The following is a 21101-nucleotide window of genomic DNA, read 5'->3' on the forward strand; positions in this document are numbered from 1 at the left end:
TCTAAATACAATTTAAAATAAAACATAATTCAAAACAAGGATTAAGGTCTGTTCAAAGCATTTGCCCCTACCAATTATGGCGATTTTCGCTTCAGCTTTTTCAACAGCGAATCACAGTCCGTTTTATTAGTGCGTCATCCCACAGTAGCCATGGTGGGTATGAGTCTACTCAGGTCTGCTGCTGCTATCGCAGCCAGACTGAGTCCAATTAAATCTGGAAATCCGGCTACAAATTTACTTACTCGAACAATACCGCAGACGGAAAAAGGTACGTGATACCATGACTGTGTTGATTATGAGTATTTTGTGAGAGAAGTTTCTCGTTTTTTCTTGTGACCTTGTGAAAGGTTTTGTTAGCATGCTAATGATTACGAGCTGGCACAATTTGCAATGCAGTCAATATAAAGTAGAGTGACACAATGAATCAACTTCGTTTTTATGACTTCTTAAGTAAATGCACAAGGCACATTTGTGGTCTCAATTTCGTAATCATATCGCAGTTTTCTAACTATGCAAACTTGTAGCGTCTACTTTTTAAAAATAAATTGAAACTTATTTCACTGAAATAGTCGCCTTAAGAACCTACAACATTGTTTGATCTCATTTAACTAAACTTTTGTTTTTCAGTGGCTGTCCGTTGGGGTCATGGGAAGAAAATGTTTGTCATCAAACCAACAGAGTTCTATGACAAAAGATTTCTGCGTCTGCTGGTGAGTTAGAAGAAGACCTTTTATTCAATTTTTACCAATTTAAAAACAATTCCCAGGATTCTTAAAAGGTCTCTGACATTCTTGAATTACACAAACACATACACACGAGGAAGAGTAATTCTCCACTTAATGCCCACCCATCACTTGCTTTTATTATCCTAATTATCTGGGCAAAGCTAAAGCTTGTGATGGCGGGAGTGTGTAAAATGACCTAGTCTAGCCAAATTGGCAGCATTTGAAGACTGTGTTGTAATTGACTATTTCTGTTTTTCCACACAGCAATTTTACATCCTGCTGACTGGTATTCCAGTGGCTATAATTGTCACATCTGTGAATCTCTTCATTGGTGAGTGATCCTTGAAACCAAGTCAACTTTCATTTTAGACTGTAATCATGTGTGATTGCTTTGCGAAGGTGAGGCGGAGCTGGTGGAAACCCCTGAGGGTTATGAACCTGAGTATTGGGAATACTACAAGGTATGTAGCCGCTTTTCTAACTCAATCAAATATAGAAGGAATTTGTAGGTATAATTTCTGCATGTTTGTACACAATTCATTCAAGCAAAAATTAATTCAAGCCATTCAAATTCAAACTGTCACGCATCCTAAAACATGTGCTAGTTACTGCACAATTACTGTCTTAAGACTTAAGGAAATATTGGAACATGTTTTACTGTTTTACTAGTGTTTAAAAAAAACACCTTTTCAGTACAACTAATTACATTGGCACATGATGCATAATTTACAATTACAAGGCACAATATTTCATATGTGGTATGGTGTTCTGGAATATTACAGTTTTGAAAGACTGAGTTAATACTATTACTATTTGACAACATGCACGAACAAATGGTTTATCATGTTTTCTATATTCCTTTATTAACTGCTAATTCACATCAGCCACACTGAGGTTGAATTCCAAAATCATATTCTGAATGTATATTAATCCCTGCATTTGCATTTTTCATTATTTTCAAATTCACTTGTCCAGGGTTTAATTTTGTAAGCCATTTGTCCTTTATTTGCTAGGGGAAAAAATGCGTGTTTTGTTGTTCCCGGTGTAGTGTTTTGCGCTTTCTACAATGCCCTAATTTACCACAAGGTGGCGTCAAAGGCTCAGATGATAGGAAAACATCATTCCCAGCGTTCTTGCGCTTGTGTTGAATTACAGTACGAAATCAAATGATCTGTAAACGATTTATGTCTAACGTTAATGTATGATTCATTTAAAATGATAAAGCATTTTTGGTTTATAGTTTGTGTCATAGTTAGGATTTAACAGGTCATATAGGCCAGGCGTGACCAACCTTTTTGAAATTGAGAGCTAACTTTTATTTAGTATGAAGGGATAGCATTTAATATCAAGAGACCGATCATGTTAATGAATTATCACAATAATATACAAAGAGCTGTTGTAAATAAGTAAATCAAGAGTAATATGTAATGTAAATGTAATATATGTCTACATGTTTGTAAAATTCCTAGGGAATCGCAATGTTCTATTTTTTGTAAGCTATTTGCAGAACAGGTGTGTGGGCTACTCATGTGATCCTTGGGGGCTACCTGGTGCCCGTGGGCACCATATTGGTGACCCCTCCTGATATAGATGATCATGAACTTTTTTTGTGGCTGGGTGGGAGGTGTCAACTATGTGTATGCTATTTATGGCAGGGCTCTGTTTGTGTCGCTGTAGTTACTGTTATTTAGTAACTTAATTTAATTGTAACAACCCATTCAAATGATATGCCATGTTCATAATTTTCCCCATGCTACTGCAGCATCCCATCACCAGGTGGATTTCTCGGACCTTGTATGACACCCCAGCGAAGGACTATGAGAAGATGATGGCTGCGATCCAATACGAAAAAGAGAAGGCAGACATGAGGTAGGTTAAATCAGTATTGTGTCTCACCCTTTCCCAATATTCTGATATTTTGCTAGTAGCTCTTTAGGAACCTTTTTTTTTTTTTTTTTTTAATCTCGGTGTCTAATAATTTATCAGGGATTTTTTTGTTTTCATTTGTTGTTTTTCCTCATTCAGTTAAGAAGTAAAAATTGTATGTTGTCCAGATTCTTTAAAGGCAAAGGAAAATACTTTTCATAATGCCAACTTGTCACGATTTTTTAAACCAAACACCTTCTTAATTATGTAATAGCTTCTTTTATTTAGGAATAAACAACATCTATATATGAGTATAATGATCAAAATAAAATAAAAACTGTAAAGAGAATTTCCTGTATGCAAGGTACTCCATTTAAAAAAAAAAAAAAAAGGCCCGAAATAACTTATCAAAGGCACTCTATTTTAAGTGCACCTGTAAATTATAAACACATTGACTACTCAATTGTAATTTTAGTGGAATTTCGTCCTCTTAAGAAGTAGGATAGTTTAAAAGGATTGTAAAACAGCGTTTTAGCCCTAAATTATTTTCATATACATATATTATACACATATTTAATATGTGGTTTCGCAACCCAGCCTTCTTGGCTACTATTTGCATTTTGCCCCTCGTTTCTGTATAAGAAAATAGTTATCTGCATTGCTCAAGGTGTAAATTTAAAAAATATATTTTTGATTGTAGAAACATGGAAAGCAATTTTTCATTTTTAAAATTTTGTTTTCAAAATTAGACTTCAAGATAAAATACATTTTATCCAAATATATGATTATTCAATAGAATCTTCAGTTGGACATTCAAATGTGAAATAAATAATAGCTACCCCCCAAAAACTCCTGTTTCATTGTCATACTTTGTTTCGTGCCCCTGGGATTAAACTGCAAAAAAAGTTCCTCAAAATTTCAGTCTCTTCAAATTAAGTCTTTGCTTAGGAAAAATGTACCTCAAAGAAAAAAGTTATTTTCAACATTGAATATAATGTAAACAACAAAGATGCACTTACGTGCGCCATCATACAAATATGTTAGTGACTTAAAGCGTATTGAGCAGTCAGGCCATTTTCCTTTTATCCCACTAAGTCATTTGACTAGACAATCCACTATATTGTCAACATCTGTTCATTGAATGGATGATCTGCCTGTCTGTGGTCGGCAGGCTGGCGCAGCTTGAGGTGCGAAAACACATGAGGCACAGAGGGGACGGTCCCTGGTTCCAGATCCCGACACTCAACAAGGAGCTCATCGACTACAGCCACAAGGCAACACCTGATAACTAAACCAGACCATTGTCAGGATGCTGTGCTGATCTGGCTTGCTCTTTGTACATTTTTTTCTCCACTTCACCCTTAAATAAAAATACAGTATCTATGTGTACCTTTTGTGTGTGTTTATATGTGATTATTTAAACACGTTGGTCACAACATAATTGTATTAGCATTGTAGGCTTTATAAAGCTAATAGTCAAGCGGAGACAAGTACAATTCTGACCATTCAATTACAAATGATAGATGAATTTTACCCATGGGTGGGGAAAAATGCTTGTCCTGATCATCTATTGTTGTAGTAACACGGATGGCCACTACGGGGCAGGGCCGAGCTGTAAAAGCTTCAATGATCCTTTATGCGTTTACTAAAATGTTTGATGATTTTATACAAGTATAAATTTTAAAGCAATTTTTCACAGATGGCTCGATACAGTTGCACCGTGCAAAATGCGGGCTTCCTTGCAGGTTTAGTCGTCACGCGGTGTAGTAGTAAGCGTGGGCGTCTGCGTTAATCGCGTCCAGACGTGCGAGTGGGCGTGGACTCCCGTCCTCAGATGTTATTCATTTCCACGCGGCACTACGTCACGTTGGAAAACAAACAAAGAATCGAACCCCCGTTTTTTTTTTTAAATCATCCCCCTTGTATGTCTTGTTCGTGGTCATTTCCATTATTTTGATGTTTCCCAGCGTCACGCCCCCGCAAGCCCTCGTCCTCGACTAGCCTCCTTCCTCCCTCCCTCCAATGGCCGAAGGAATGTAGCGTTGGTTGGCCACTTTAAAAATAGCACACCTCGCCTGTGAGAGCCCGCGGCTCCGGTGGCTGCCCTGCACTGTGCTGCGAGGAGCGGGAATGCCAACATGGCCACGGACCTCGGCGAGCTGCTCGTCCCCTACATGCCCACCATCCGAGTGCCCAAGACCGGAGACAGAGTGTTCAAGAGCGAGTGCGCCTTCTCCTTCGACTCCCCGGTGAGTGTGCAATTTATTACGGGTTGGGGGTAAAGGTGAACCTGAGCGGATGCTTATTTGCGAGGAAATGGATACAGGTGAGTGCATGCATGGGCTTTGCTAGACTGTCTCAGGCCTCACATGGGCGCTTCAAGCCGCGTTGCGGACTGGTGCAACTAGCCGCTACCTGCCGTTTGACAGGTTTCCCGTTTACGACAGAGTTAAATGTTTACGACATGACCTAGCCTTTAAATCTCGGTATATAGCGCTTAGGCCATAAATACATAATAAAATGATAAGCTTGAAGTCTTGCAGCACTTGAGCGTGCCTTACGTCATGTGACTACATATTTCAATGACACTGTGCCAATTACTTCAAGATGCACTACTAAGATGCAGCAGGATGAGACCGCAGTTCACCAAGGGCATTTTATGTCAATTTGTACAATGTAAAATACGTGTACCTAGCACAGAGCCTTGTGGCACACTACCGGTATTTGTGTTGTCTTCAGTCACAAAATAATTTATTTAATGCAAAAATAATGTAACTTGAATTTGGGTGTAAGTCAGAATAACACTATTCCTATCACACTGTCTTAATTACAGCAAGCATCGATACAAAAACAAAAATTCACAGCCACAAATAAATTGAAAAACAGAAAGTAGGTAGTAATTTCAGTGGGCCTTTCGCATAGAGACCACACCCTCCCATGCTGCCGTGCAAAGTAGTTCATTTTTCACAGTTCATAAGATCCAAATGTCTGATGATGAGACCAATGTAAACCAAGGACCTAACCTAACCATCCAGTTTCATGTAAAAACCTGTGGCCCTAGTATAGAGGCTTGTGGAACACCATTATGTCAAATAAATGGGTGTCCTTCATATACAACAGCTTCATTCATTCATCGAAGGCAAAGACTTGTCCCGAATTACTAAATTGTAATGAGGTGAAATTTATCTCATAAAATCCCGATTACAGTAAATATTGTAAAGGAGAAACACTCATAGTCTGTAAATATCAATCATGAAAAACGGTATGCATGAAGGTACATGACTATGCCGTCTTGTGCCAAAAAATGACCTATTCCTACAGCACTGTGTAAACTACTTCATTGTTTGCAACCTCACAACGTCAAATTTACAGCATTTGAATGACAGACTATTTTACTCCAGTAAGGATAAAAAATATGAAATGTATAGTAAAAATAATATATGTAAAATATCCCACTAATTGAATCCATCAACTAGTTCATTGTTCACCTTTCATAAGCTTGAAACTTCATATAATGGTACATTCACAGAAGACCCCTAGGATGTTTTCTGTCTTTTTTGCCTTTTCTAATGGACCCAAAGTATTTTTGACATTTATGAAGAGTGGAGCTAGTATTGATATTTTTGGATCACTGCCAATTTTGTCTTTTGCTCATAATTGTGAAATGTATTCAGTGTTTAATGTCAATGTTTCAACTCATTGATCTAGTTTAGAGCATTAAAGAATACCCCCAAATTTCTTGGGGTACTCAGTTTATGACAAAGTTCCCCTCATGTGATGATGACATAACCCAAATAATTTGTTCATTAGTTGAAGAAACACACCATAGTCTTTCACTGCGCAAATACACGTGGTTTCTAAACAAATGAAGATACAAATTTTGAATAATTAAAATCTATAATTCAGTGATTGGATTAATCAAATTTTAAAGTAACCTAAACATGTTTTAGAATAATCCAGAACCAGAGGTTTTTTTTTTTTTTTTTTTTTTATACTTTGTGTCAGATCAAAAGTTTGATAAACAATAACAACACTTGACTTTAGTCATGTATTTTCTTTAACAGATGCCATTGTAACCATTTACCAGCTGACGTATTTGAGACTAATCTCAAGTTTTGTCTACAACCTTTAGTTTCAACCATCAGACCAATGGTGCTGTTTTTTATTTTATTTTTTAGCCGACTGACAAATAATTAGAAATTAACATTAAAATAAAACTTTGCCCATTCTGTCCATCTCATACTTTCTTGAATGTGAGGTATTCTTGAGTGTAGTTTGGCAAAGAGCTTTGTTATAAAGATCGCTACATTAGTGTCTTTGTTGCTGTGGTTCACTGTGGCTGTAGTCGCAGATAGGTGCTTTGCATTTATGTGGTAGGCTAAGTCTGAGCTGCTTGTGTTTTAAGCAATTTACCCAATACTTTTTTTTTTTTAACCAAACTGGCGAGTACTTGTGATGTTCATGTAGACTAATGTATAAACTTGTGGATCGAGTAGAGAGCTTTTTAGTCCAGAACCAGCATTCACCTGTATACATTCATACTATATTTGCCTTCATATGATGACATATTCTCATGACGTGTGTCGTTCAAGACCACAAATTAACAAGGCACATTATCCTGCTTGTGGCCATTTTATTCTAAATGCCTGTATGTCATCTCTGTGGATAATTATAATGGGTTAAAATGTATGTTTAGAAGTGTTTATTTGTTTCTAAAAATTGCATGACATGCTGTAGGTTGTCCAGCCTGTTTTAGTGTCTTCGATTGCTCAGTGGCTACTCAGTTAAACTTGACACCATATACTTGTTTTCTCCGGATAATTCTCAATGACTGCAGCGTATTACCTGTTCACCGAATAAACTTCATTGGCAAGAACACTATCAAAGCTCACTCAACTGTTTTTAAAGGTGACTCAGCTGTCTGGAGTTCATCATGTTAGCCTGAGGATGGCTTTATTTTTAGCATTGCGCTGTTCAAGCTCATATGTCACTCTAGTGCACTTAAAGGTTTATCATACTGGTCCTTTACATGTGGCACATTTGGGGTACTTTTCTCACAAAACGCTTTCACCAAACATCTAACTTGTGAAATGGCAGCACGGTGCCATGGGTTATGCAGACTGCCTTAAAATACAAAAAACAGAAACTAATTGAAGAAGCTGGGCTAATTGTTATCTGGTAATTATAAGTAGCAAACTCTTGTCCTGTCGTTTTTATTGTGGTGAATAGCTTATAAAAACACTTATCACAAACTGTCACTCTGGATAAACTTACAATTACTTCCGATGATCAAGTCTTTTTTTCATGATCCAAACTAGTGAAAATGATTATTACTTCTAAGTGCCAGAAAAGTACGTTATGATGTCAAATAGGGGGCTATTTCCAGTCATCCCGCTAATATCAAATGTGGTAAAATAATCAGCATCATAACACTGAGACAGAATCAGTACAGATTTACACACCATTTTAAATGTTTGATTATTTTTACCCACAGTCAATCAAGGAAATTGAATGGACATCTCTAATTATGACTGGTCTTGTCTTATTGCTTTTTCCCTCTGTGTGTGCGTGTTTTGTCTGTACATCGTCGTGGACACACGTGTGCAGGAATCTGAGGGAGGCCTGTATGTGTGCATGAACACATTCCTGGGCTTTGGACGAGAGCACGTGGAGAGACACTATCGCAAAACAGGCCAGAGTGTGTACATGCACCTCAAGCGACACGTCAAAGAAGTGAGTATATTCCTTGTGGCTCAGAGGTCAGCTGTTGTAGTGTGAGACTATATACCCCTTAATACACAAAGACTTTGAAAATTACTTCATGGTCAGTCTTACAGGTTAAAATATCAAACTATCAATATACAGTGTGTTGAAAAAGTATTTGTCCCCTTTCCTGGTTTGTGTCTTTTGCATATACAGTATATCACTTTCAAATGTTTCATTTCATGAAACAGTTTTAAAATCACAAAAACAACCCAAGGAAACATAAAATGCGGTTTCTAAATGATGATTTTCTTTACCAAGGGGTGAAAAATAGACACCTATCTGACCCTATGTGAAAATGTCCCTCACCCCTTCAATCATAAAACAACTGTGACTAACCACATTTTGGCAGTTTTGGCTGAGTTCAGTTTCCCATGCCAAACCCAAACCCGATTGCCACCATCTTTGTTGAATGAAGAAATCACTTTTTATAGAATCTGTTAGACAAATTGAAGTTGGCTACGAATTTCAAAGATCGAATGCATCATGCCATGAGCTAAAGAAATTCCATAACAAATTAGAAAAAGAATTGATTGAACTCTATCAGTCTGGAAAAGGTTACGATGACATTTCCAAGGCTGTGGGGCTCCAGCGAACCACTGTCAGAGCCGTTACCCACAAATAGTAAACTGGAAACACTGGCAAACCTTCCCAGAAGTGGTCGACCAACAAAGATTACTTCAAGAGAGCGACGACAATTCACTCAGGGCGTCACAAAAGAACCTAGAAAAATTCCCAAAGGGCTGCATGCCTCGCAGGTCTAAATTAAGCTCAGTCTTCAGGACTCCACTATAAGAAAGACACTGGCCAAAAAATGGCACCAATGGGAGGGTTCCCAGGCCAAAACCACTGCTGTTAAAAAAGAAGGCAAATGCTTTTCTCACATTTGCCAAAAAAACAACATGATGATCCTCAAGACTTGGATAAACATTCTGTGGCCTGATGAGTAAAAAAAAAATAAAAAAGACATATTTGGATGGTGTGCAGCCCGTTACATCTGGCATAAAAATAACATGATACCAACAGTAAATCATGGTGGTGGCAGTGTGATGGTTCGGGGCTGCTTTCCTTCCTCTGGGACGGGACAACTTGCTGTAATTGATGGAAAAACAAATTCTGCTGTTTAGTTTGTGCCTGCAAATTGAAGCGTTCTTGAATCCTGCAAAAGGACAACAATCCAAACCACACAAGCAGGTTCACCTAAGTATGGCTCAAAAGGCCATGGATTTGAATCTGTTTGAGATGTGGTCTGACCTTAAAGGGATAGCGTGTAAGATTTAGACCGTTTTTCATTACGGACATGATTTTTCATTACCGTTGTCTGTAGTTATAACAAACATGGCCGCCTCTGGAGACGTGCCACCCCCTATGTAATATAACTTAATAACTAGTCCTATGATTAAATTTAATACATACATACTGTTGGTCATTAAGAACACATTAATTTGCAAGTTTTTGAAATTGACAATCATTTAATTTATTCCTTTTTAACGAAAAACGGTCTAAATCTTACACACTGTCCCTTTAAAATGTATCTCCCCGGAGGTCCCAAAATTAGGTCTTGTAGGGTAAAGGGAGTGATATCGTACATTTGTAAAAATCTAGTGTTCTGATTTTTGTGTCAGGTCTTGTATTTGCCAAAATAGTTTGTCCAAAATCACCCTTGTTAGTTTTAACGGACTGCATCATTTAGGGAATGTCAAGTCTTTGACAGGGCCATTCATTGCCCCTCTGAGTAATATGCCAGATCGTTTAAATGGAATTATCCTGAGAATTCTTCTGACAAGAAAAAATGGGCAAATATCAATACTTAATTGAGACAGAAAGGACCTCTGATTCAGAGTCGAGCAATGAAAATGGCAAGACCGGTTCATCAGATGAAGAAAATGCAGCTTGAGAAAATGCTGCTTTAATCAGATGCCAAAGACTGATATTGAGTGCTTTTGTTGCCATCACCACAAACTTGTAGTGGATAAAATTGATGAAAATGGACGAAAATGCTTAACTTTGCTGAATTACCCATATGTCCCTCACAAACTGTTGCTCAAATTTACATCAGTGCATTCTAGAATACCCTTCAACATGGCAGAGGTGACACAATTCTGCAAAGTGTTTCAACATTCTTCAAAATACTTTTTCGCATAGGGTCAACGTTTTCTATGTCCCCCCCCGTCTCCCACCTTGGTAAATGAAATCAGAATTGAGAAACTGCATTTTATCTATCCCTGGGTTGTCGTAGTGTTATTAGTGGTTGGATTAAATTAAATTAAACTATTGTTTGTGAAAAATATTCAAAAACAAGTTCTCTGTCAAATTGTTGGTGACCCCTGATTTAGAATACTTTTGTAAATTCATCCAGGTTATGAATATTTTAGGATTAACTGTATACACGAGCATCTCAACTCTTGTACTGCAAAATATGCTGTACATGAGTTTAGCTTACACATTATTATAATAAAACTATAAATAAATAAAAACATTGAAACTCAAAAGATGATATTACTGTGTTTGAAATATTGAAATTATGAAGATGACAAAAGAGGTAGTTTAAAATTTTTGGTGAGGGATTGTAACACATTTGGAAAATGTAACGTTTGACCTTGAAGTCAAATTAAAATAAAATCGTCTAGACATCCATTGTTAAATTCTGAGGTTAATGGTAATGAGACTATTTAAATTATTTTTTAAATCTAATTGTTCTTGAACCGAAAGTGAACTTTTCTCTTGACGAGTTGGTAGTGAACACCAGGGGTCTTAACTTCCGCTGTGAATTCTCACTGGCTCTAATTGCTCCCAGATAAGCTGTCCTTTGTAAAGAGCTGCTATTTTCATGCCTGGATCTGGAAACAGAAGCAGCTGTTCACATTTTGCAAGCTCCTGTTTCTGATGTTTTTTTTCCTCCCTCTTTGATAAGTACTTTTTGGTCTTAGGTGTGTCAGCATTCTTTCTCTTTTTGATTGTGTTTATTTTACTGTTGGTTCTAGAGCAGGATCTCAGTTGCGGGAGTAACACACACACACACACAGACACACACACACACACACACACACGCACACACACACACACACACACACACACACGCACGCACACAGACAAATGTACACAAATACATGCAGAATGAACACACACATAAATGGGTGTAATGGGTGCCAATGAGGGTGTAAATAAATTAACATTTTTTTTTTTTTTTTTAATGAAGTGTAACCATGCAGAAAAAAACCATAAACACCCACATGGTACAATACATTCGCATGGGTTTGTGAAAGATGTCAGGAATTGCATTCTCACAGAATTTTGTCTCTGTCTACTCCATGCTCCCTGTGAGTGTTTATTTTGTATTTGTGTTTGACTGCTTGTTTAGTGAATCAACGGCTGAATGGGTATCAATGATTCCCCTCATTTACATGTGTGCCGCTGTATCTGTAACCTAGGTCAATTTTGGTACAACATTGTATCATATCACTGTATATGAAAATGAAATTTAAATATATAAACCCTGCAAGAATTATTTTGATGTAGAAACCCCTATTTATTAGGGAGATATGTTCCAGACCCACCCGCAATATGTGAGAGCCCACGATATCGGAAGACTGTATAAAAAGGACTTTTGCCCCTTTCCACACACTTTATACACATCTAAACTAAAAAGACATTTTTCAAACGCAATATGTTTTAGCGCAAAAAATGATAACGTGTAAAAATACCGTAGATCGTTTAGCATCATCATCAAAACGTGGGTCCTGGTGAGGTGGCGAATGACCTTGCTGAGTCTGTGTGAGGGTCTGTGTAAGAGCTGTGACTGACAGCTGCTTTGTGTAGTTGTGCTTATTGTGGACATTCAGTCATTGGCTGAAAATTATATCAGTGACCATAAAAAAAAAAAAAAAAAAATCCATGATATAGTGAATTGAATGATGAACCGCAATCTGGTGGAGGAACACTCGCCTTGCTTTCTGACCGTGACTGGAGTGGTTGTGGTTGGGGTTTTCCCCTGAACTTGTAAGCTGACCTTACTGCTAGACTAGCCAGCATCTATTTTCAACTACCAATTTAAAGTGACCAGCTGGTGTCAAAATCAAACTAACGTTTCTCTTTTGTTTATCTGCGTTTATACAGTCTTTCTCTGCTTTTCTTTTCTTCCTCAGAAACCCACTGGAGCTGCAGGAGGCGCCATCCCGAGGCGAAGGAATGGAAAAGTGTTTTTGGGTAAGTTGTCTTTTCCTCACAAACTTTCCTTCACCTGGAAGAATCAAGGTCATTAGGTCATGAAGCTCATTTTTTTCATAGCAAATACTGTATGTAGTATCTAAGTACTGTACATGGTTGTTGGAAGAAGGTTGACTAGATTTTTTTTTCTTCCTTTTTTACCAAAGATGAGTGATCAATTTAATGTACAGTTATTGGTTAAGAAATTTGTCGATTGTGAGGAATCTATTTTGATTAATTTATTAAGGTACAGTTTTTCTTCATTTATCACCCGAGTTATTTTCCCAAAAATACCTACACTAAACAAAATCTTCGTTAGAATTGAACTTTTTCTATATATTTTTTATTTTTTTTATTTTGCTTTTTTACCATTTTTAAAACGATGCTTTTCTTTTGTTAACAAAGTAGACAGGGAGAAAGAATCAATGTTTTAAATCTATATATTTTTTTTGTCTTTAAAGGAAGGAAAATTGCAAGAAAAATAGTGTCATAAACCTGCAATAGAAAAAGTTATGGTCATAAATGCAAATTTATGATTTTGAAGCAGCAATAACCAAACCACTGTGTCTTGAGGAAACACTGTATTTCTATTAACACCAGCATCGAAAAATTCAAAAGTCAAATGTGTACTTGGTTTATAAAGGAAGCTATACAAATACATACTATAAGTTCATAAAAAAATTGACAAACACATGAGCTCAAGAATTTTATTTAGAAAATATTAAATAGCACTACAATTTAGATATTAAAATCAGGGTTGAAAATTTATCATTGTTCGAGAAGGTTTTGTTTCACAGCACAGCAATATCATCAATGTCGTCATCATTCATTAAATTAAACATATGAACCAATAAGCATTCTTTCCCTTCATTCTTCAAACAGAAAAATCAAGAGATGAACATTAGAATGACTTGAAAAACTTTTAATTTATTGGTCAATAAAAAAAAACTTTAATTCAAACAGTAACTTGTCCGTAATGACTGGTGGTTTGCACATGTCAAGGTTTTAGCTTTGAATCTCAGGCAAGGCCTTTCTATGTTTACCTTGCATGCTTTTTTCCTGATCCGCCAGCCTCCTCCTTCTTCCAAAAACGTACCGGTTACATTTTTTATGTTTATTATGATTGTTATTATAATGATGACGATGATAATTATTATTACAGTGTTCATTTGCTATTATACAGCTCAGCTTCTCTGATTCTTGTTATTTTGAGGAATTAATTTTTCTGTGCAGTTTTTTGCTTACTTTCATCAAAGGTTTGAACTTTGAAAGTGCTTAAACTGAGAACAATATGATAAAATTGGAACGCTTGTCTGATAAAAGATTATTAAGTGTAATGTGGATATTTTTTACAGCCTTAAAACCAATAATAAACAAGATAAATATAATGTATGAAAAACAACAAACAAAGACAAAACAAACAGAAATGAATAAGTGAAAAACATATAATAAATAATAAAAAGAGGCAAAATGTCTTATAAAATTAACCTACTACTCCATGGACTTCACTTATAGGTTTTTTTGGGGAACCTAACCACAGTAATAAACCACTGTATCATTATTATCATAGTTATGTGTATGTCCTGAGATTAACTGACAATCATTTCAGGGTATACCTCGCACTATTGAAAATGGATAGATATCTATTTCTAATTATACTTCTTCTAATTTTACTGTACGGAGGGGCAGTGTGCTGTAACGTGTTCTTTTGTTTGATTCATTTTAAAAATGCATTTTTTTTTTTTTTACTGTATTTTCCAGGTATCCTTTTATTGATTTTCACTAGCGCTGGTCTCTATTAGTGGTGAGCTGGTGGAAAAAAAAACAAAAAAATCAGTAGTATAAGGTTAAGCCAGCCGCAATGAAAATATTATCGATTTCCTAAAATGCAAGGCCGTTCCGTTTACAGTTGAAATTATACTTGTACATTTTCGCCAATTTCCCTCGTCTGAAACACCATCACTGCCATTGTTTGTTGCTGAAGGCGTCAGATATTTGCCCTAATCAGACTCCTCCTCTTCCTCCCCTGTTCTAAATAAAGGCCGTTTATGTGTATGCGCGGTCAGTAACTGTTCTAAATCAAAGTGCCAAATGCACAGCCATGGCTTGAAGGGTAGTTAGTTTACAGCGAGGCCGCCTCGTGTCTCTCGCTGGCCCTTCAGCTGCCGCCACCTGTCAAGCAGCCCGGCCTCCCCCTTGTATCCAACACGCTTCAATTGCCGCTATGACGCTGCTTGGCAACGGCCGGGGGTCTGGCCCACCATCCTCTCGGCTTGCCCGGCAGAGGAGGAATTCCTTCCACTTCACCCCAAAGGCCTCAATGTTGACTGACAGCTTAAGATTGAGCCGCCGTCTTCGTCATCGCGACTGGTACATACCAGCTCATCAGCACCCTCGCAAATAGTCGTTCTTAGCACAGCGTTCTTTAACTATTAATGTTGTCATCCAGTTTATTTATGTATGTATGGTAATGGACTGCCCATACCAGTCCTCTGAGCCAATCCATCCTTTTGTTGCTTCTCTGAGAACTTTCCATGGTTGTGTCGGCCACGAGTCATTAAACAACCTTAGGGTTTTCGCCGACAGCACGATACGAAATTGTGGTCTTTGCGCATCATGTAAACACATGGAATCGCAAAACTTAGAATCAAGCGTCGATGTCGAGGAGAAAATGCGGTTAAACGCAACTTCAACAATCCTTCACAAGCTGGGTGATAAAGACCTTATTTTGGCAACTCAAGTCACAAACTAACCCCTGCGCTATCCCATGTGTCATCAAAGTATTAAACAGCTGGGGCGGGGCCTTTCGTGGTTATCTGACTCGACTCTGCTTTTCATGCTGCGACCGCGTTAAAGCGCAGAGCATTTAACTTTGTACAGCAAAATAGCAAGAAATTTACCAAGTGTTTGGTCTCGGGAAAATAAAATGAATACTTGATAAACTGAAAGGAACCTAGAAATGAATTATGGCAGGTACGTTGTGGGCCATTGACAAATCGCTGCCTATAGGCCTAAAGGTATATTTATATAGAATTAATTGTTTTCAATATCAGTTATATCAATTTTTTGTTTTCACAAGAGTCACAAGTTTAGTATTTTGTTTTGTCTCCTGTAACATTTACCACAAGAAAATGGAGGTTCTACAAAGAATTCCCATTTAAACAGACATTTAAAAGTAATTATGAAGAACAATACACTTTTAGCACACCATACCATTTATTGACAAGTATGAAATTCCTGAAAATATTATCACAATGAAAATAAAGCAGGGACGTTTTCACGTACACTCTTCAATGTTTAATGTTTGTAATATTTGATGAGAAGCACGGCAGTAGCCTATATCATATCATCATTATTATAATAATAATTATTATGTTTTTTGAATGTGGGAGGGAACCTGATTACTCTGTCAAAACACCTTTAGGCACAGGTAAAACATGCAAACTTCACATAGGAGGAGACTCGAGCCGGAAGCAGACCCATTGCCTCTGCATTTTAAGGCGGACATGTCAACCAGTCTACCCATGTGCTGCCCCTTTTATCATTATTATTCTATTTTAATATTGTAGTTTTGCTTCTAGACAAGAAAATACAGTTTGCTGCTATACGTAGTATGAAGAAAAAAACTAAAAAAACTGTTGAGTATACAAACACAAAAACCAAGTGTGAATAATGTCTCATATTTATTGTTTAAATAAAACTCATGCTTCACATTCCTGGTTTTAACCTGCAAAAACAATTAAAACATAAAAAGCTGATCAGCAAATCAAGACAATGATTTGCAAAACTTTTGTGCAAAAAAAGATTGTGCAAAAAAAGAGACTTACTGTATTATTATCATAAGTTATTAACCAACTTTTTTAACCCTTTATTCTAAAATGTTGAAAACAAAAAACAAAAGGTATGATTAAAATAAGTGATGTTAAAAAGAGGTTACTTTGACTCAATATTTTCTCCCTCCTTTTGAAGATTTAGAACTAAACCGAGATTTTAACGGTGAGGACTATGAGTACGAGGACGAGGCCAAGCTTGTTATATTTCCAGACCACTTTGAAATCGCCTTACCAAATATTGAGGAGTTACCCGCTCTGGTCAGTGAGTTTGCTGTGTTTTCATGCATGTCAACAGAAAGGGTGCATACAATGGATCTCTTTTTTTTTTCCTTTCCCAGTCAGTTTGTGTTGAGTCTAAATTGTACACAGTGCCATTGCGCTACAGGTTTTATAAATTGCCTTGTGTTATGTGAACACAAGCACTGGGGAACACCACTGAATGCACATGACCACAATTTTCGGTTACGCTATGCAAGTGCATCAAATACAAGACAATAATTCTGCCCTTACAGATTTAATTTCACTTATATTAATCGAGGGCTGTTAAGAATGTGCCTGTTGTCGTTCACACAACAAAGACATCACATATTAACTACATGAAAGAGTAATTAAATATGAAACTCTCGAAACTTGTAAAGACATTGATTAGTCTTGTACTGATGGCATTAAATTCTGCTGGTGTACCCAATGAAGTGGCCTGCTTTGGTTTGTTGCATGCGCAGGGAATTCATTTGGATTTCTTTGTTTGTTATTCTTGCATGTTTTTTTTTTTTTTGGTCTGCATGTTTTTGTTTTTTGTCATTAACAAAGTACAGTTTTGATTTTATAATACTTCAGCACACATTTTTTTTTTGCTTATGTTTTGCTATCCCTCGTGTCAACAAAACATCTTCTTTGAGAAACAAAGTGATATCGTTTTAATAGCGGTTTACCTTGTCCATTTAGGTAACCATTGCCTGCGATGCAGTGCTCAATGCGCCGTCGGCCTACAAAAAGCAAGAGCCCGAATCCTGGGAGGAGGAGATCCAGGTATCCAGACATGCCAGAAGCCTCAGACAGCTGGACAATGGAGTCAGAATCCCCCCCAGGTAGGACAGCCATCAAGCCACAGTAAGGCACTGATGGGATCTTAATTACAAACCTCATATGTTGTCCTTTTCATTGGTGGAGAATAGAAGTTACTCTGAAACATTGTAAATCAACATTGAGCTTTCACAAAGCCTCAAGTGAGATGCAAACACGTACTTTCCTGAATTTACATATATATTTTTTTTGAAGCAAAGTGTTTTAACAAACAGCTGTCTGGTTATTTGAACGGCAACACAACAGTGACAACATTATTACTCCTTGCCGGCAGCGGCTGGAAGTGTCAGAAGTGCGAGATGAGAGAAAACCTGTGGCTGAACCTGACGGATGGCACCGTGCTCTGTGGGAAGTGGTTCTTTGATGGCAGCGGTGGAAACGGTCACGCTCTGGACCACTACAAAGAGACCAAGCACCCGCTGGCTGTCAAAATGGACACCATCACGCCAGATGGAGCAGGTCTGATATCGTTGATGTTTTGGTTTTGATCTCTCCTCCAATACAGGATATTGTCTTGTTTGTCATATTATTTGGTGTAAACCGGAAACCTCATCACAAAAACATTCATAATGTCTATTAGGTGCAAAAATGACTAAGCTCTCAAAGTACGACCAAAATTAGGATAAAATAGTTGGCCCAATTCGAGAAAAAAAAAAAAAAAAAATCATTTCAAAAACGTTTTTCAAATATTATTTTAAGTCAGCGTCAGCCCATGCTTTTCAACCCTGCGTCTTCAGTGATGTCATGTTTATTCCTACCTAAATATGACACCAGCGCTTGAGAATCCACACATATACATTACATCACCTTTAATATAGGCTAATCAAGCAACATTTAATCCCCAGAACATTTAAAATCAATTTAGAAGTATTTTTCACATTTAATTTTGTTACCATTGATTTAATAACTTATCAACATGACCAAAACCTATTAAAAATACATGTAAATTGCCTCATTAGTTGAAAATAAAAGCCGTTCAGCCAATTTTTGCTGTCGCGTTGCTGTTTTTATGAAACACTTCATGTTAACAAATTTCAAACTTCAACTTGTCATACCTTGCAATAGGTCTAAACACCAAACCGATCAGATGCAAACAAAAAGCATTTTCAGCAAAATAAATTGCAGCGTTAGTCACGGGAAAGTTTCACAGATGCCTTTATGAGAATGACGGAAAAAACGTTTTCTCTGCTGGGACAGACAAGCCAGCAGGGGGTCAACCGACCTCTGCTCACAGTATCCAGCCAGTTTTTCTTGGAAGGTCGATCGTGAAAATGGTGTGCATCTGCAACCAGATCCACCTTTTCTCCTTCTTCTGCCACTGTGGGTGAAAAAAAAAAAAGAACAATGTGGTGTGTAGCTAACAAATTTCCTGGTTCAATTTCATAGCATTTTGTGGCAAAATGACACTGTCAGACTTCCGGAAGAGCTTATCCAATACCAGGACACGTATGTGTTGATTTCTACATAGGCCTAGCTAGCTTGTTCTGAGGTTGCAATCCCGCAAGATGATCGGTTCGAGTGCTATAAACCAAACGGATTGTGTCCGTTCAATCGGAGCGGGAAGGACCTTCTCTTTTCATTCTGAAGGCTCTGGCAAAAAGAGATCCTGCACACTTTACCTGCTTCGTGTTTGAGAAAGAGTTGTATAAAGGGTTGTCTCACAGGGTTCTATGACATTTTTTTTTAACTTTTGAAATTTATGGGTGCAATTTGAAAATGTAGGGATGCACACTATAAATCGAGTTGTGAATTGAATGTTCACATTTCTAAATAGGCTGAACGTTGGCGCAGGAATGGAGCAACAAACATAGTTTTGCACAAGGAAAAAAAAATCTGGTTGCATATGCACAAGTAGTATTTCTTTGCACCTTACACAATCTCAAAATTTAAGGGCAAAATCGAAAATCAATTCTGAATCGAATGGTGAGACAGCCAAAGATTCCCACTCCTACAGTTAAGGGCAGTCTGGAGTGCTGTGGCAGAATATAGTGCAACCTTTCAGTTCTCGCATGATTTTCAGGAAATTTAAAAAAAGGCAAAATGCTCATTTTCCCGACAATTGGAGTTCTCAGCTTTGTGTCATACTTTCATCAAAATAACCCAAGGATAAAGAAATATCGTACACTTAATAGATTCCTCCATAGGGACCTCACTGCTTGTCTCAAAGAAACAAATTGTCACATACAAAAGCTCATTTTACACTGCCAAAAAAACAAATGCTTTTCTGTAACAAGAAATGACCTCAGATTGTCAGCAATGAAATCACCTTTGTATTTTACTGAAAATCCTGGCCCATCTTTGAATGTAAGATTTTCAAGTTTCCATTGTATTGACTCACTGAACTACTTGTTTCAAGACGTCTATTCGTTTGAGGAAGAGGAAGCCGTGTTAGACCCGCACATATCGGAACACCTCGCCCACTTTGGAATTGACATGGTACAGATGCAGAAAAAAGTAAGTCATCTTTGCTTTGACACACAGGGGTGTGCTTGCATATGAAAAGTACTGAACGGTGGGTGTGTCTTCACTGCCTCCCTAGACAGAGAATGGCCACCACACCGACATTAATGCCCGTCCCCGGGTCAGCGAGTGGGAGGTGATCCAGGAGTCGGGGATGAAACTGAAAGCGGTGTACGGTTCCGGTTACACGGGCATCAAAAACCTGGGCAATAGCTGCTACTTCAGCGCAGTCATACAGGTCCTCTTCAGCATCCCAGACTTCCAGAGGATGTGAGTACACACAAAAGGCCTTAATATAACAAAAAATGTGGCTACGGCAACGTTTACCCCAACTTGTTCTTTGACACCCGTTCTCATTTTTTTTTAGGTTTTTTTTTCCCCATAATGAACAAATGTAAATTTATTTTCCTGGGCTCAAACTTGAATATCATCAAATCTTTATTAAGTTTGGAAGGCATTTCTAACTGGCAAACAAGGGTGATCTAAGAACTAGAATAAAATAAAGCTTCTCTTTCTTTACTAACACTCTAAAAAAAGATGTCTGCGATGAGAGTGTAACATTGATCTGGATTTGTAGGTATGTTGGGAACCTTCAGAGGATATTTGACTATTCACCCCTTGACCCCACACAGGACTTTGCCACGCAAATGTAAGTGTCTCCAGCAAGCAATACACATTGTAAATTTACATGCAAAGAACTAAGACTTTTGGCAGTTTGACAATAACGCACACGGACTGTATGATTTAGTTGAGTCTTTTCGACAACATGCCCATGGAATGCTTGCTTCACTTACAGTATATGGCATACATGCAAGCCAGTGTGTCGCAATAGTGTGACTGTGAATTTCAAAGTTGAGTTGCGTCACAACCTATGGCTTTCATCTCTTGGTAAACATGTTATTGCCGCTATTCTTGTTCATCAGAACAGATCCGTTTTTTTTTTCTTTTTTCAAAAAAATGTTTTTGTTGTTAGTAACACAGCAAAAACATTATAACAACATTGTTACAGCAACTTATAACCTCCACAAAGTACATAGATGTATACAAGAACACATACCACACACTTAATAAAAATAAGATAATAACAATAAAAATATAGTAATAATAATCATGAGTACAGTTTATTACACATACAACACAAAAAGATAACAATGAAAATAAAAAC

The 21101-nt window shown here is 37.4% G+C and overlaps 2 protein-coding genes across 5 annotated transcripts in view; both read left to right on the forward strand.

Annotated features, from left to right (window-relative positions):
* Window positions 1-143: 143 nt before the first annotated feature.
* Window positions 144-3980, forward strand: ndufb5 (NADH:ubiquinone oxidoreductase subunit B5). Its single transcript, XM_088425739.1, has 6 exons — window positions 144-268; window positions 628-710; window positions 990-1056; window positions 1125-1186; window positions 2488-2594; window positions 3763-3980. The coding sequence occupies exons 1-6, from the start codon at window positions 151-153 to the stop codon at window positions 3881-3883; spliced, it is 558 nt and encodes a 185-aa protein (XP_088281865.1). The 5' UTR covers window positions 144-150; the 3' UTR covers window positions 3884-3980.
* A 499-nt stretch (window positions 3981-4479) lies between these two features.
* The window catches only part of usp13 (ubiquitin specific peptidase 13), a 39662-nt gene continuing 23040 nt past the window's right edge, over window positions 4480-21101 (forward strand). For 3 of the 4 annotated variants that reach the window (XM_088425334.1, XM_088425335.1, XM_088425336.1), the window contains exons 1-9: window positions 4480-4840; window positions 8199-8324; window positions 12500-12560; window positions 16530-16651; window positions 17339-17481; window positions 17751-17935; window positions 19833-19930; window positions 20016-20206; window positions 20514-20585. In XM_088425334.1, the coding sequence (XP_088281460.1) occupies window positions 4730-4840; window positions 8199-8324; window positions 12500-12560; window positions 16530-16651; window positions 17339-17481; window positions 17751-17935; window positions 19833-19930; window positions 20016-20206; window positions 20514-20585 (1109 nt within the window). In that variant the 5' untranslated portion in view covers window positions 4480-4729. Of the gene's footprint in view, window positions 4841-8198; window positions 8325-12499; window positions 12561-16529; window positions 16652-17338; window positions 17482-17750; window positions 17936-19832; window positions 19931-20015; window positions 20207-20513; window positions 20586-21101 lie in introns of those variants that run through there. The other variant, XM_088425337.1, reaches the window with a different exon arrangement.

The sequence above is a fragment of the Hippichthys cyanospilos genome, chromosome 10, assembly GCF_059441005.1.
Source record: "Hippichthys cyanospilos isolate Australia breed blue-spotted pipefish chromosome 10, RoL_Hcya_1.0, whole genome shotgun sequence".
Classification (NCBI taxonomy): domain Eukaryota; kingdom Metazoa; phylum Chordata; class Actinopteri; order Syngnathiformes; family Syngnathidae; genus Hippichthys; species Hippichthys cyanospilos.

Excerpts from the sequence above, each read along its gene's own strand:
- ndufb5 (XM_088425739.1), top strand. The coding sequence starts at position 151 with ATGGTGGGTATGAGTCTACTCAGGTCTGCTGCTGCTATCGCAGCCAGA. Across the intron at positions 1,187-2,487 it reads AGTATTGGGAATACTACAAG|CATCCCATCACCAGGTGGAT; the intron begins GTATGTAGCCGC and ends ATGCTACTGCAG. Across the intron at positions 2,595-3,762 it reads AAAGAGAAGGCAGACATGAG|GCTGGCGCAGCTTGAGGTGC; the intron begins GTAGGTTAAATC and ends TGTGGTCGGCAG.